Below are 13,764 nucleotides of genomic sequence, written 5' to 3' on the forward strand. Positions count from 1 at the left end.
GGGTTAGGGAGCGAGGGTTAGTATTGTCATTTGTTTGTTCTGTTTCTTTCTTAGGGTTTAGTTAGTTTTCTGGTGGGACTTAGTTGGTTTTGTTTATTATTTTGGCCTGGGTTCACCCTGGAGCTATGCTTCATTACCTTCAATAAAATCACCTTTTTTTACTCACAACTGGTTTTGGATGTTTGGCTTGGGAACCAGGGCGGGTATTTGTCTCTCTCTCCTCCAACCTTACGTGCGTCTGTACACGCCTAGACTAGGGGCGTAACATAAATGGGGGCTCGTCCCTTTTCGTTCGTGTGATTGGTTCGTTTCCTTTTTGCGTTTGCGGTGGGGGGAAACGTCGTGGAGGGTGTGGGTAGTCGGAGTGTTTCGTTTGTCTGTGCGGTAGGTTGCGAGTTGCGGCTCTGGAGTGCGCGGATGCGGTTAGTTGTCTGCAGAGTTGTGTTTTTCTTTGTTGCTTTGCTCGTGATGTCGTTTGACATGGATGATTTTGCGCAACAGCCCTCTGTTGAAAAGTTGGAGCGGTGCACAAAAGCAGATTTGTTGGTAGTGGCTAATTTATTCAATGTGGATGTTCCGTTGCATTCTAAGACGGCGGAAATTAAACAATGTTTGGTAGAGAAACTGGTGGACAGGGGAGTGTTTGGGAGGCAGAAAACCTCGCCGAGTGGGTCTGGGAGTTTGGAGATGGCAGTGGGGGCGGAAGCTGCTGGGGCCGTCCCGAAACCTTCCAAGGGGCGGATGACGTCGGGGGCGGAAGCTCCTGTCGCCGTTCAATCTCCTAAATTTGACCCGACTGGTCAGGTCGCGGCGGGTTTGGTGACGGAAGAGCTCAAGCTTGCCCTTCGCTTGAAGGAGGTGGAGCTGGAGGCTAAGGCTAAGGAAGTCGAGCTCATGCATCTCCGCATACGAGCTATGGAGCTGGATCATTCTCGAGCGAAAGACTCTGTTCCCGTCCCTGTAAGTACACTCCCCGACACTTCCACCGTAGACCAGTTTAACGCTAGCAAGCAGATTGTTTTGGTTCCTCCTTTTAGGGAGGGAGAGGTTGATTCATATTTCACTGCTTTTGAGCGCATCGCAACCACTTTAAAATGGCCAAAGGAAGTCTGGAGTCTGTTGTTGCAATGCAAATTAGTAGGAAGAGCGCAGCAGGTTTGTGCGAGTCTTTCCATTGCTGACAGTTTGGATTATGAGATTGTCAAATCCACTATTTTGCGGGCTTATGAATTAGTCCCGGAGGCGTATCGGCAGAAGTTTCGTGCCTGTCGCAAGTCCGACAGTCAAACGTTTGTGGAGTTTGCACGTGAGAAAGCTGTCTTATTTGACAAGTGGTTGGCTGCCAGTAAAGCAGAGAACTTTACTCAGCTGAAAGAGTTGATCCTGCTGGAGGAGTTTAAGACATGTCTCCCTGAAAACATTGTGGTGTACCTTAACGAACAGAAGGTGGGGTTATTGTCTAAAGCCGCTGTCCTTGCCGATGAATTTGTGTTAACTCATCGTGCCGCACTTTCGACGGCGTGCCGTGAGTACACTTCCGCAACTCATCCGGCCAAAAGTTATAGGGTTTCCCCTAAGCGCCAGACACGTTCTGCTGCTATTCCTGTGTCAGATCGCAAATGCTTTTATTGTCATGAAATCGGGCACCTCGTTGCTGTTTGCCCATCATTACAGCGCGGGGAGCAGGCCCATACGGTAAAGAAGCCGAAAAGTGTGGGTTTCGTTCGTTCTATGTCTGCTTCCACTTCACCTAGCAATGAAGTGGGAAGTGAAAGCTTTGATGACGGCTACCGTCCCTTTGTGTCGGAAGGATTTGTTTCTTTGAACGGAAAAGAGGAGGATCGGGTGCCGATCACGATTTTGTGTGACACTGGAGCCGCGCAGACACTCATTTTGAGGGGTATTCTACCTTTTTCTGATGACTCTTTTTGTGGTTCGGATGCTCTTGTCTGGGGAGTAAAAATGGATGTGCTGCGAGTACCACTACACAATGTGTTTCTTCAATCGCCGCTCGTTTCGGGTTTGGTACCGGTTGGAGTGCGCGATCAGTTGCCAGTGCCCGGAGTTGCGATGATTCTGGGGAATGATTTAGCGAACGGGAAAGTGTTTTTTACCCCGAGAGTGGTTGAGAATCCTGTGCCTGATACTTTGTTATCTGACCCTGCCGCAGAGCGCTCTCCCTCTGTTTTCCCTGCCTGCGCTGTAACTCGCGCGCACAAGCGCAAGTATGGTGATGTTGATTTGTCTGATTCTTTTCTCTGCGCTGGTGGTGAGCCGGAGTCTGAATCTAAAACCTGTGACCCGCTGACGGGCGACTCGGAGGCGACGCTGCCTATTAGCCCATCAGTGACATCTCAACTGCCTTTGGGAGTTAACAAAAATGATTTTGTTCTGGCACAACACAGTGACCCGACTCTTGTGGGTTGTTTTTCAGCTGCCAACTCTAGTGACCAGTATCCTCGTGTTTATAGTGTTGAGGATGATGTGTTGATGCGTACCTGGTATCCGCCTACAGCTGGTGATCTGGGCTGGAATGTGTTTAAGCAGGTTCTGGTGCCTCAACAGTACCGACACAAAGTTCTTGGTCTTGCCCATGACGGCTTTTCTGGACATTTAGGTATTAGAAAAACCTACCACCGTATTCTGCGTCATTTCTTTTGGCCAGGATTGAAGAATGACGTTGCTAAGTATTGTCGTTCTTGTCACACCTGTCAGATTAGTGGTAAGCCTAACCAAGTCATTCCACCCGCTCCATTACACCCTATTCCAGTTTTAGGGGAACCTTTTGAACACATACTCATCGACTGCGTTGGTCCACTTCCTAAAACAAAATCGGGCCACCAGTACCTCTTGACTTTGATGTGCGTTGCTACACGTTTTCCCGAGGCAATTCCATTGCGCACCCTTAAGGTTAAACCAGTTAAGGCGTTGGTGAACTTCTTTTCTACTTTCGGGTTACCAAAAGCTGTCCAAACCGACCAAGGCTCTAATTTTATGTCTAAGATTTTTGCTCAAGTTTTGCAATCACTTGGCATTAAACACCAGAAATCTAGTGCCTATCATCCGGAGTCGCAAGGTGCGCTCGAGCGGTTTCATCAGACATTGAAATCTATGATGCGCAAATTTTGCCTTGAGTCTGAAAAGGAGTGGGATGAGGGGTTGCCGCTGCTCCTTTTAGCAGTGAGGGAAAGCATGCAGGAGTCGCTAGGGTTTAGCCCTGCTGAGCTGGTGTTCGGTCACACAGTGCGTGGCCCGTTGCGACTGCTCAAGGAGAACTTCCTGTCCGACACAGACGCTCCTAAGGAAAATGTGTTAGATTATGTGAGTTCTTTTAGAGAGCGTTTGCATAAAGCATGTGCAATCGCACGCGATGCTCTCATTGCAGCGCAGGGTAAGATGAAGAGGAAGTTTGATGAGAAAGCTGTGCAAAGGAAATTTGAGGTTGGTGATAAAGTTTTAACACTTCTACCGGTCCCTGGATCTTCTCTCCAGGCAAAGTTCAGTGGTCCGTATACAGTGCAGGCGAAATTGAGTGACACGGATTATGTCATTGACACCCCAGAGCGAAGGAAAAAGTGTCGTGTGTGTCATATTAATATGATGAAGCCCTACTTCGCTGGTGGTGTGTCAACAGTTGCGACTGTGGGGGTGCCAGGTTCCGAAACCCGGTATGACCCAGTAGGTGATGATTTGGTTTTCGGTTGTGCTGTGGGCTGCGCATGACTTAGGAATTCTGAAATCCTACGTGATTTAAGGTCACATTTAACTGAGGTAGATGATGGTGTTCGAAATGACGTGTGTCGGTTGATTGAGAATCATCCTAATCTTTTCTCGGACACTCCATCCTGTACCACCGTGCTGGAGCATGATATCGATGTGGGGGACCATCCTCCAATCAAACAGCATGCCTACCGGGTGAATCCCACTAAACGTGCTCTTTTCCAGACAGAAGTCTCTTATCTGTTGGAAAATGGTCTTGCTGTTCCTAGCTCTAGTGCGTGGAGTTCCCCGTGTCTCCTAGTGCCTAAAGCGGATAAGACCCCACGGTTTTGTACAGATTTTCGGAAGGTGAACAGCGTGACCAAACCTGACTCCTATCCTCTTCCCAGAATGGAAGATTGTGTCAATAGGGTCGGTTCTGCGAAGTTTGTTACTAAGCTGGACTTGTTAAAGGGCTATTGGCAAGTTCCTCTAACATCACATGCGGCCGAAATCTCTGCCTTTGTTACTCCTGACCATTTTCTCCAGTACACTGTCATGCCTTTCGGGTTGCGCAACGCTCCCGCCACATTCCAACGGCTCATGAATATCGTTCTGGGCAGCGTCTGCAAGTGTGAAGTGTATTTAGATGATATTGTCGTCTATTCAGACACCTGGTCAGAGCATATGGAGACACTCACTGATGTGTTCCATCGCTTGGAAAGGGCATCCCTCACCCTCAACCTCGCCAAGTGTGATTTTGGTAAAGCCATGGTGACGTACTTAGGAAAACAGGTGGGTCAGGGACAAGTGCGCCCTATCTTGGCCAAAATCCAGGCCATACTGGACTTCCCTGCCCCTCGGACTAGGCGTGAGCTCCGCCGTTTTCTCGGCATGGTGGGCTACTACCGGGGTTTCTGTCAAAATTTCGCGGAAGTGGTCGCACCCCTCACCAGCCTCACTAGTGTGTTGAAACCTTTTGTGTGGTCCTCTGCGTGTCAGAGTGCGTTCCTGGCTGTTAAGACTCTCCTCTGCAGTGCGCCAGTGCTGGCTGCCACTGATTTTGCACGCCCTTTTAAATTAGAGGTTGATGCCAGTGCAAACAGAGCAGGTGCCGTATTGCTACAGGAAGACCATCACGGTGTGGATCACCCAATCGGCTATTTCTCCAAGAAATTCAATGTCCATCAGCGAGGGTACAGCACGATTGAGAAAGAGGCCCTCTCTCTGCTGTTCGCATTGCAACATTTCGAGGTGTACGTCGGTTCCAGCCCCTCGCCTGTGATTGTTTATACCGACCACAATCCCCTGGTATTCCTAATGCGAATGCAGAACTCGAACCAAAGGCTAATGAGGTGGTCTCTCCTGGTGCAGGATTTCAACTTGGAAATCCGCCATAAAAAGGGCACAGAGAATGTGTTAGCGGATGCCCTATCCCGTGTCTTCCCGTAAACATAACTGTCCAAAACATCTACAGAGGAGATGTCTTTGATTTTGGGAAGGGGGGTGTTACGGCTGTGGCCATAAAAACACTGTGTGTGCTGTTTTGTTCTGTGTCTCTTTACTGTGTTTAAGGCTCTTTGCAGGTCCCTCCCCTAATGAAGAGTAGTGAGCAGCTGATTGGACCATAGAACAGGTGACCACGTTCAAAAAGCCGCTCTGACAGGTCCCGAGAGAGAGAGAGAGAGAGTGGAGCGAGCGAGCGAGCAGCTTGGCAGCCGACGCGGTCCTGACCCTGGTTTCCAGCCTATACTTTTGTTGTGTATTTGTGTGAGCGTGATCTGTGAGAGCCGCTCTTGGTGCATTAACTTAGCGTTTAGGCACCCTTAGGCTGAAGCGGAAGGGGTGAGCCGCTTTTTTCTTTGGAACAGTTTTCTCCTGTTTTCCGGGTTAGGGAGCGAGGGTTAGTATTGTCATTTGTTTGTTCTGTTTCTTTCTTAGGGTTTAGTTAGTTTTCTGGTGGGACTTAGTTGGTTTTGTTTATTATTTTGGCCTGGGTTCACCCTGGAGCTATGCTTCATTACCTTCAATAAAATCACCTTTTTTTTTACTCACAACTGGTTTTGGATGTTTGGCTTGGGAACCAGGGCGGGTATTTGTCTCTCTCTCCTCCAACCTTATGTGCGTCTCTACACGCCTAGACTAGGGGCGTAACAATTATATAGAGTTAAGCAGTCTGTTTTTTTTTTTTTTGTTGGGTTTTTTGTTGTTGGTGGTGGGTGGTTGTATCTTTATCTCGAAGGCAAATAATTCTTTTTTTCCTTTCCCATTGTCACAGGGTTTTATTTTGTATTTTGAAGGTTATCTTGTTAGGCTGGTGATTATAAGTTAGTGTGTTATTTTTATTTAGGTTTTAGTGGAGGTTAAGGTTAGCCATTACTTATCATCTGTGTCCTTGTTTTCTGTGTTTGGTTGCTTGTCTCGTCTGTCATGTGTTTCAGGTCTCTTAGGCTCATGGTGTCATGTCTAAGTCTCCATGTTTCCTGTTTTATTTTGAAAGAGGTCTTGTGTTCTGAGTTCATTGTTGTAGTTTCACTTTCCCTGGTGGCGTTGCCATTCTAATTTGTATCAGCTGTATCCCCAATTGTTTCCCGTCCCCTGGTCACGTATTTAGTCTGCGTGCCTTCCTTTGTTCATTGTCATGTCATCTGTGCTACCTACCCCACGTCACGTCACAGTTATCCTAGCCGTGATCCTAGTTATTCTCAGAGTTAAAGTCATAGTTCTGAGTTATGGTTATTGTTTTGTTATAGAGTCATAGTTGCAGTTTTTTTTTCAGTTCTCTCACAGTTTAGTCTTCTTAGTATATGTTTCGGTTTTCCCTCATTCTGCCTTGTTTCATGCTTGTGAGTATCAGCTCCAAAATAAAGGCTCGCCTTGTGTTTAAGTTTAGTTTTTTCTTCTCGCCTTTGTCCGCACCTGGGTCCTCCACACACTCCGCACGGTCTGCCCCTGCAGACTGTGACAGTCAACATGATGTGATATATTTAAGCTCTCTTCTTCTCACTGATGTTTCTGTTTTTGTACTTCATTTCATCTTATTTTACTGTCAAATTAATTACAGTTACTCAAAGTAAAGCTTCATCTTGGACTGTAAAGGTGCCATCCTCAGTGAAAGGTCTCGTTGGCTCATGTGTGGTGATGCCTTGCTCTTATAACTACCTGCAATGTTTGTGTCATCTGATATGAATCACGAAAAACATCCTTGTGCAAGTTTATCACATATCTCTTCAATTTTTTCCTTCTCATTTAAACATGTCCTCAGTTTCCAGGTTTATCCAATATTTCTGTCATTGGTAATATTCTGTAAAAATTAAGATGACCAGGTTATAAGCACAGTGGCACGGTGGTTAGCACTGTTGCCGCACAGCAAGAAGGTCCTGAGTTCAATTCCACCATCAGGCCAGGGTCTTTCTGTGTGGAGTTTGCATGTTCTCCCCGTGTCTGCGTGGGTTCCCTCCAGGTACTCCGGCTTCCTCCCACCGTCCAAAGACATGCAGTTTGTGGGGATAGGTTAATTGGATAATCCAAATTGCCACTAGGTGTGAATGTGCGAGTGAATGTGAGTGTGAATGGTTGTCTGTCCTTGTGTGTTAGCCCTGCGACAGACTGGCGACCTGTCCAGGGTGTACCCCGCCTCTCGCCCTATGACAGCTGGGATTGGCTCCAGCACCCCCTGCGACCCTGAAAAGGATAAGCGGTAGCGAATGGATGGATGGATGGAGGTTATAAATATGTTTGACTTCTATTTTGTTCATTATTTGTGTTCAGTAATATTGTTTTATTTTATATTTTATATTTTGTTTTGTTTTTTTTGTTTTTTTATGGGTTGCTGTGGGTAATCAAATACCACAGTAGTTAAACTGCATAATGATGGTCTTTGAGCAAACATCCCACTAAAGGACACTGGGAACTTTTGACTATGCTTTTATTACAAATGTGCACATCAACAGCCCACGGAAGGAAATTTTGTAGAGCTTTTTCTGGAGCTCAATATTGGATAAGTGTAGGTACAGTGAACAACAATACATGATGACACTCTTCTTCTTTGCACCAATGAACAGATACCGGTCCCACTGTGAGGCTGATGCCCTTCTATAACCCTGCCCTTCTCTGCTTGTGTAACAACCTCTGTGCTGCTATCTCCTCCTCCACTTTTGAAACTGTGTTTGAAGACGCTGCAAACCTTCTCACAACGGCACCTATGGGTGTGCCACACTGGAAAAGCTGTATGTTGGTACAGGTACTTCGTCCTGCCAGCAGTGACGAGGGTGCCAACAAAAAGTTTCAACAGGTACAACATGAGTAAGACTAGATGGTAGTCGGTGTGTTGGATTTTGAAGGCCAGTGTACACACGTGAACAAAGTCCGCTAAATGATGCAATTTGTGTTCATAAATATGTCAGAAAAATATCAGTACTTAGTGAGAATATTAATATTTGTCACAAGATGGTGCTGTAAGGCAAAAAATAAATAAATCTTTTTTTTAAATTTACAGTTTAATGAGTTCTGCATTGATTAACATTTCAGCTACAATGTGATGCTGCTGCTTATATTAGAGTGGAGGTGATTCTAAAAAAAATACAATCATCTGTAGCACAATATTAAAACATACTCACAATATAATTTGCAACCAAAGGTCAGAATGGGAATAAGTTGCAGCAAAGGGCAGTCAGGGTATGGCTAAATGGAGGTTGTGGCTAATGCAGGATTATATGACTGAGGCTAAGAACAGTGAACAATCTTGCAAGAACAATAGAAGTTAAACCTGAACACTAGTTTCTCACTTTAATTCGCAAACTAGCCAAGGAGTGCATCAACATGAGGCACATGTGTGAAATGGTTTGTGTAGGAAGATGGATGGGAGGCATGTGTGAATAACACAGAGTTCATATGCAAAGAGATTCTCTCGGCATAAACACTGAGGAGGAACTGAAACCAGATAAGCTGGATCACCTTTTTTTCTTCCTTTTTCTTAAATGAGCTCAAAGATAAAATGTCTTTCTTTTGGCATTGTGCATGTCCAGTGAAATAATTCTATAAAATACAATATTTTAATTGCTTCAGGCCTATCTTGTTAATAAAAAGTTCAGATAAAAGCAGAAATAGAACATCTTGTGACTTTCTTAGCTGTAGACTTTGTTCAAGTATAGTTAATCCTGTCATGGCAGTATCACACCAATGTGTGTCTCTTACACATCACCACTATAGCTACTTCTGCTGAGCAGAAACAAACAAACAAATGAGCAGAACATGAGAGATAAATGTATTACCACAATATTTTGGGGGGCAAAAATAAAGAACAAAATCTAAACATTTTTTCACCAAAATTGAAAGTAGCCTCAATAGCCACAATAGTGATCTCACAGAAAAATATTTAAGTACTAATTTGCTAATTCAAAAATACTGAAAATAATGTAATTCATCTTCACTCTGTGGCATATGAGACAAAAGATAGATTTTGTTTGTGATAAAGTGGATGCAGTGACTATTAAAAGCAGAATGTAAACCATACAAGTCACTGTAAAATGCCGGCAAAGCCACTTTACTTTGCGCTTTTATTTTGAAGAGTACCTTAGCACTTCCTCTTTTATTGTGTCAGACTTCCTGTTCTGTTCTCAGTGAAACGACACAAACACGTTGCTTCAGAGTGAGTAAAACATTTATTTTTTGAAAATACTCATGCAAAACTATGTATTTTATTTACCTGTCACATGCTATAACTTTGGAAAGTTTACACAATGTGGTTGAATTCGTTTTTTGTGCATATGCATCTCATTTGTGGTGTGGAAAGACTGGCTAAGAGATGCGCATGGAGGAGGTTGCTAGCTGGTTCAGCATGATTAGCACCCTTGGAAGCAGAAAGAGGTTGGTTTAACAATTGCAAATGATTGTTTATGTATTTAAGAGACAGAAAGGTTATCGTTAATTCATTTTATTAAATGCTGTAACATAAATTGTTTAAAAGCGATTGATTTATGTCAATGTCACGATTTGAGTTCATCAAAATAATTTTGTATATAGTAAAATGTGAGCATTTCTGCACTTTGTACTTAAATGTTTAATGGTATTTGTTTGTGCATCTTTATAGTTTTCACGGTGCCATATTGTCGGTGGTTTAAAGAGGAGAGAATAAAGTTGCATCAGTCGAAGCTCTCTGCGTCACGAGTGGTAATTCCAAGTGGGCAGCTACAGTCACCTCTTATCTAAAGGAAATAAAAGCAGCCACACCATGTTTGTTAAGATGGTATTGCAATGATCTTTGCTCTTCATGTGCATTTACTTTAAAGCTAAGGATAGTGAATATATTTAGGAGTAATCTTCTCATGAGATGTAGACTTAAACAGTCTGTTTTTGGTTTTTGTCCTGTTCATAGTTCTTGTCCAGAATATTTTCAGTATTAGTTAAGCTTTTCTGTATTTTTCCATTCATTTAGGCTCTTCTTGTCTTATTGGCTGTTTTATTTCTGTGCTTCACTTTATCATATTTCATTGTGCACTTTATGTCATGGTCTGGGTGGGTACCTGCAGGTCTCCAACAGCGGCTCCTCCTCCTTTAGGCGGAGTTCGGTTGCTCCTCCCTGGCTGACCACCTGTGAGCAATTATTCCGGCAGTATATCAGACCTGCGCTCTCAACCGTTCATCGCCTGAGTATCTGCTATCCCCATGTTAGTCAAGTGGAGCATTATTGCTCTGTTCAGAACCCGTGTGACGACTTACCTGTTCTTCTTGTTCTCAGAGGTAGCACCTGGAGTGGAGGTCTTGTCTCCCTCATTCCCGCTCTCCTGGACCTGGGCCACCTGCTGCTGATACGACGCTGCCTGCCGGCCCACCACTCACTTGCCTGCCTCCCCACGTCTCGACCGCATCCGGGCCTTCCGCCCCACCTGTCCCCTCCACCCGAAACCAAGTAAGGCAACTCAGTTTAACTGTGGAGGATCGTTGATTGTCTGCTGGATCCCACTGACCGTGATCTCCTCTCATTACAGTGCCCCGGCCCCTTCATAGTCCTGTTTCCACCTCCCCGCTGCCTCAGCTGTTCAGCTGCCTCCTAGAGGTGTCTAGGTCACCCTTAGTTATCTTAGATTATCCTACGCGCCACTAGTGTGGTGGCGTCGTTTTGTTTTTGCTTGTGTTTACTTGTGGGCGGAAATAAATCCTTTGTTCTCTTACCGTCTCGCTTCCGGGTTGGTTTCTGCACCTGTGTCCATCCCTGTTCCCTCGTGCCGCTGGGCCGTGACACTTTATCACAGATCCCCAAACAGAAAGCTCATCTTAGACAGTTGATGTGCCATTCTCAGTGAAAGGTCTCCTGGGTTGATTAGTTGTGATCCTCTGCTCATATAACTACCCAGAACCAGAGGGGAAGGTCAGAAAACTCAGATGGATTTGTAATAAATGTCCATAATCAAGTCATCTAAAACTCTGGAACAGTTTCGAAATCTGAGAAAAGTGCTGGGAGACCTCAACAACTGTGTTTGGCATTTCTGAGTATTTTAGTTTTAGTGAAAGCGAATGGATGGATGGATGGATGAAACAGGTCTGTGTCATGGCTGTGTGCGGGCAGGAAGGAAAAAGGACCCAAAATGCAGACTCGTGGAGGTGGAATTTAAGCTAAAAAATCGACTGCTTTATTGCAGGCTTAAATTAGGAAATGGAACAGAACGATGAGGGCATGAAACTGAACTACATAGGTCAGAATGAGGATACAATGCGACGACAAGCAGGAGCAGACACAGACATTAAATACAAGAGGAAAGCAGGGCAAAGGGAAAACACCTGGAAGACGCAGCTGACATCAACAGGACAGGGAGACACCAAACTAGAAACGCTAACGTAGGGCACAGACTGTCAAAGTAAAGCAGGAAACAAACTGGCACAGAACAAATACAACACTAAACACTAGAAATCTCAAACTACAAGAAAATCATAAAATAACAATACATAAAACACTTGGTCACCGACCCAGGACCGTGACCGTCTGATCCAAGGCATTCATACTGATGCCATTTTGCTTTCATTTGATTTACTTTAAATCATACATGAAAAAAATTAATTTATTTTGTATTTCTATACAGATCTTTACAGATTATGGCAAAATATGCTCTCTTTCTAGTCCCTGACAGTACTCTTGTGGACGCAAAGTTTCTGAATTGCAAAATATGTTTCATAACTACCTTATTATTTTCACATTGTCACATAACAACACCTCTTTCTAAGAATATTATTTAAGAATATATATGTATCATTTTTTTAACTGTATTTTAACATAAACATTTGAAGAAATACAACTTTAAGAAGGAGAAGCTGTTGATCACTTATCATTCACCATAGATAACACTAAAACGTGTTTTTAGTGCAGACACACTCTTTGACGTCCACTCAAACCAAACAATCACAAAACCCCTTCGGGCTTCACAAATAGCGAAGCTATCTGTTTTAAGATTCACTTTAAGTAGTTTAAAGACGCTATATACCTCAAATGCTAAATTAAAACCTTGAATTAATTTACTGTGTAGAGTAAGAAGTTATACTTCGATCGTGCACTGGGCTCATATTAGAAGAATAATGGAGCTTTGTGCCTCCTTCCCCCCTCTGTCGCACTGTGCAGTTTAAAGGCTTGTTGAAATGGTGGCTAAAGGCGGAAAGGTCAGAGTTGACACTGTTTGCCAGTTCCATGCATTCACTTTCTTCGACTGGCTTTTGATGACTCCAGTGTGACTCCAGGAGAATTGAGGAGGAATTGATGGGCAGGAGTGAAAAATAGAGCAGGTGGCATATACCTGATCATTCACCTCCACAGACAGAGTTGGTGGTGGGGGGTTGCCTGCAGAGTTGTAATATGACACCACTATTATAAAAAAAACATTTTTTTAAATTTGCATTTTCTTTATAAATCAATAAGTTACTTGCGTATAACAACAATGGATACTGAGTTTTGTGTGTAGGAGAAGCTTTTGTATTGTGGCATTTCAATCCTGAAGTAAAAAGGTCCAACATCAGTGCTCCGGACACTATCCAGTAGCATCGTGCAGTTCCGTGTTCTCAGATTTCCCAGAAATTGAGTTCGTTTTTTGTACTCCACAGGCAGTTTCCATTTTTGGATAGAGGTTGCCACAACCTTGTTCCCTTTCTTCCAGAATCATAACCAGCTGTTTATGATCTTTTTGGAGCTAGGTCTGGGGTAATTATAGGTGCAGGGAATAACCACACAAGAGCCCTGCACAGCTGGAATGGTTGATGGTACAAGTGCCATCCACTGACTTTTGGCTGACTGGACATCATGAATCACTAATAAAAAAGATAGCATTGAATTATACTATTATGTTATGTAGAAGGTAGTGTGCGGTTCCACCACATTAAAGTTAGACACTCACCAAAAAACATCAGAAATGAAAGGCACAACTTTAGTTCCATCACTGATGAGGACCTGAAAATAAAAGAGTTAAAAAGCATAAAGGAGTGATAAAAAAAAAAAATACACATAGGTGTATTAAAGGCAGATTTCCACTGCTGTACTTTGCAAATATTTCAATTATTCACTCACCTCTGAATCTGTTTTAATCACTGACTGAACTTGTAGTCCTTGTGAGATTTGGAGTCGTGTGAGATTTGGATGCCATATTTATAGTCTATTTTTACGCTCAAAAACTGTGTTACCATTTTTGTTTTTTGATTGCTCATACCATGTGTTTACCAGCAGATGCTTTTGATACCAAGAAAGTTGCAAAATGTAGCCAGCAGTCTGGCATTTAACTTGTTACATTTTGGTTAGTCTTTTTGCAAGCAAATGAATATTTCAGAGAACGCTGAGACCCAGGAGTGCACAGAAGCTACAGTTTCATGAAAAATACCATGTGACAAATTACAAAGATGTGTATACAAACACATGTTGTTTAAAAAAAGGCTCTCATGCGATGTTACTGCAGGCCTTTTTAAAACTAAAAGCTGCATAATGATGTAATGAACTGTTCATTTATAATGTTACCACATGTAAATGTGGTACTAGAAAAGATACATTTACCACATTTAAATCAGAGGAAGTAAGTGTTTCTTGTCCTAGCT

General features: G+C 43.6%; 1 protein-coding gene and 1 long non-coding RNA gene across 4 annotated transcripts; one reads left to right on the top strand and one right to left on the bottom strand.

Annotated features, from left to right (window-relative positions):
* The first annotated feature begins 399 nt into the window (after positions 1-399).
* LOC146377518 (uncharacterized) lies at positions 400-10,872 on the top strand. 3 transcript variants are annotated; one of them, XM_084943156.1, is made up of 6 exons: positions 400-9,349; positions 9,494-9,567; positions 9,791-9,946; positions 10,230-10,367; positions 10,439-10,609; positions 10,689-10,872. In XM_084943156.1, the coding sequence occupies exon 1, from the start codon at positions 418-420 to the stop codon at positions 3,721-3,723; it is 3,306 nt and encodes a 1,101-aa protein (XP_084799282.1). In that variant the 5' UTR covers positions 400-417; the 3' UTR covers positions 3,724-9,349; positions 9,494-9,567; positions 9,791-9,946; positions 10,230-10,367; positions 10,439-10,609; positions 10,689-10,872. The 3 variants fall into 3 exon arrangements, with proteins under 3 accessions (XP_084799282.1, XP_084799281.1, XP_084799283.1); XM_084943155.1 differs by having other exon boundaries at positions 10,230-10,609; XM_084943157.1 differs by having other exon boundaries at positions 9,791-9,870; positions 10,230-10,609.
* Positions 10,873-11,238: 366 nt separating this feature from the next.
* LOC146377519 (uncharacterized) lies at positions 11,239-13,282 on the bottom strand. The gene is made up of 3 exons (XR_014801608.1): positions 13,247-13,282; positions 13,077-13,129; positions 11,239-12,990 (listed from the first exon to the last, which is right to left on the bottom strand). It is a non-coding gene; the product is annotated as an uncharacterized LOC146377519 (long non-coding RNA).
* Positions 13,283-13,764: the final 482 nt, after the last annotated feature.

Source organism: Perissodus microlepis, chromosome 11, assembly GCF_051167445.1.
Source record: "Perissodus microlepis isolate ML-2025 ecotype Zambia chromosome 11, ASM5116744v1, whole genome shotgun sequence".
NCBI classification, from domain to species: Eukaryota; Metazoa; Chordata; class Actinopteri; order Cichliformes; family Cichlidae; genus Perissodus; species Perissodus microlepis.

Coding starts and splice junctions, on each gene's coding strand:
- LOC146377518 (XM_084943155.1), top strand. CDS start 418: ATGCGGTTAGTTGTCTGCAGAGTTGTGTTTTTCTTTGTTGCTTTGCTC.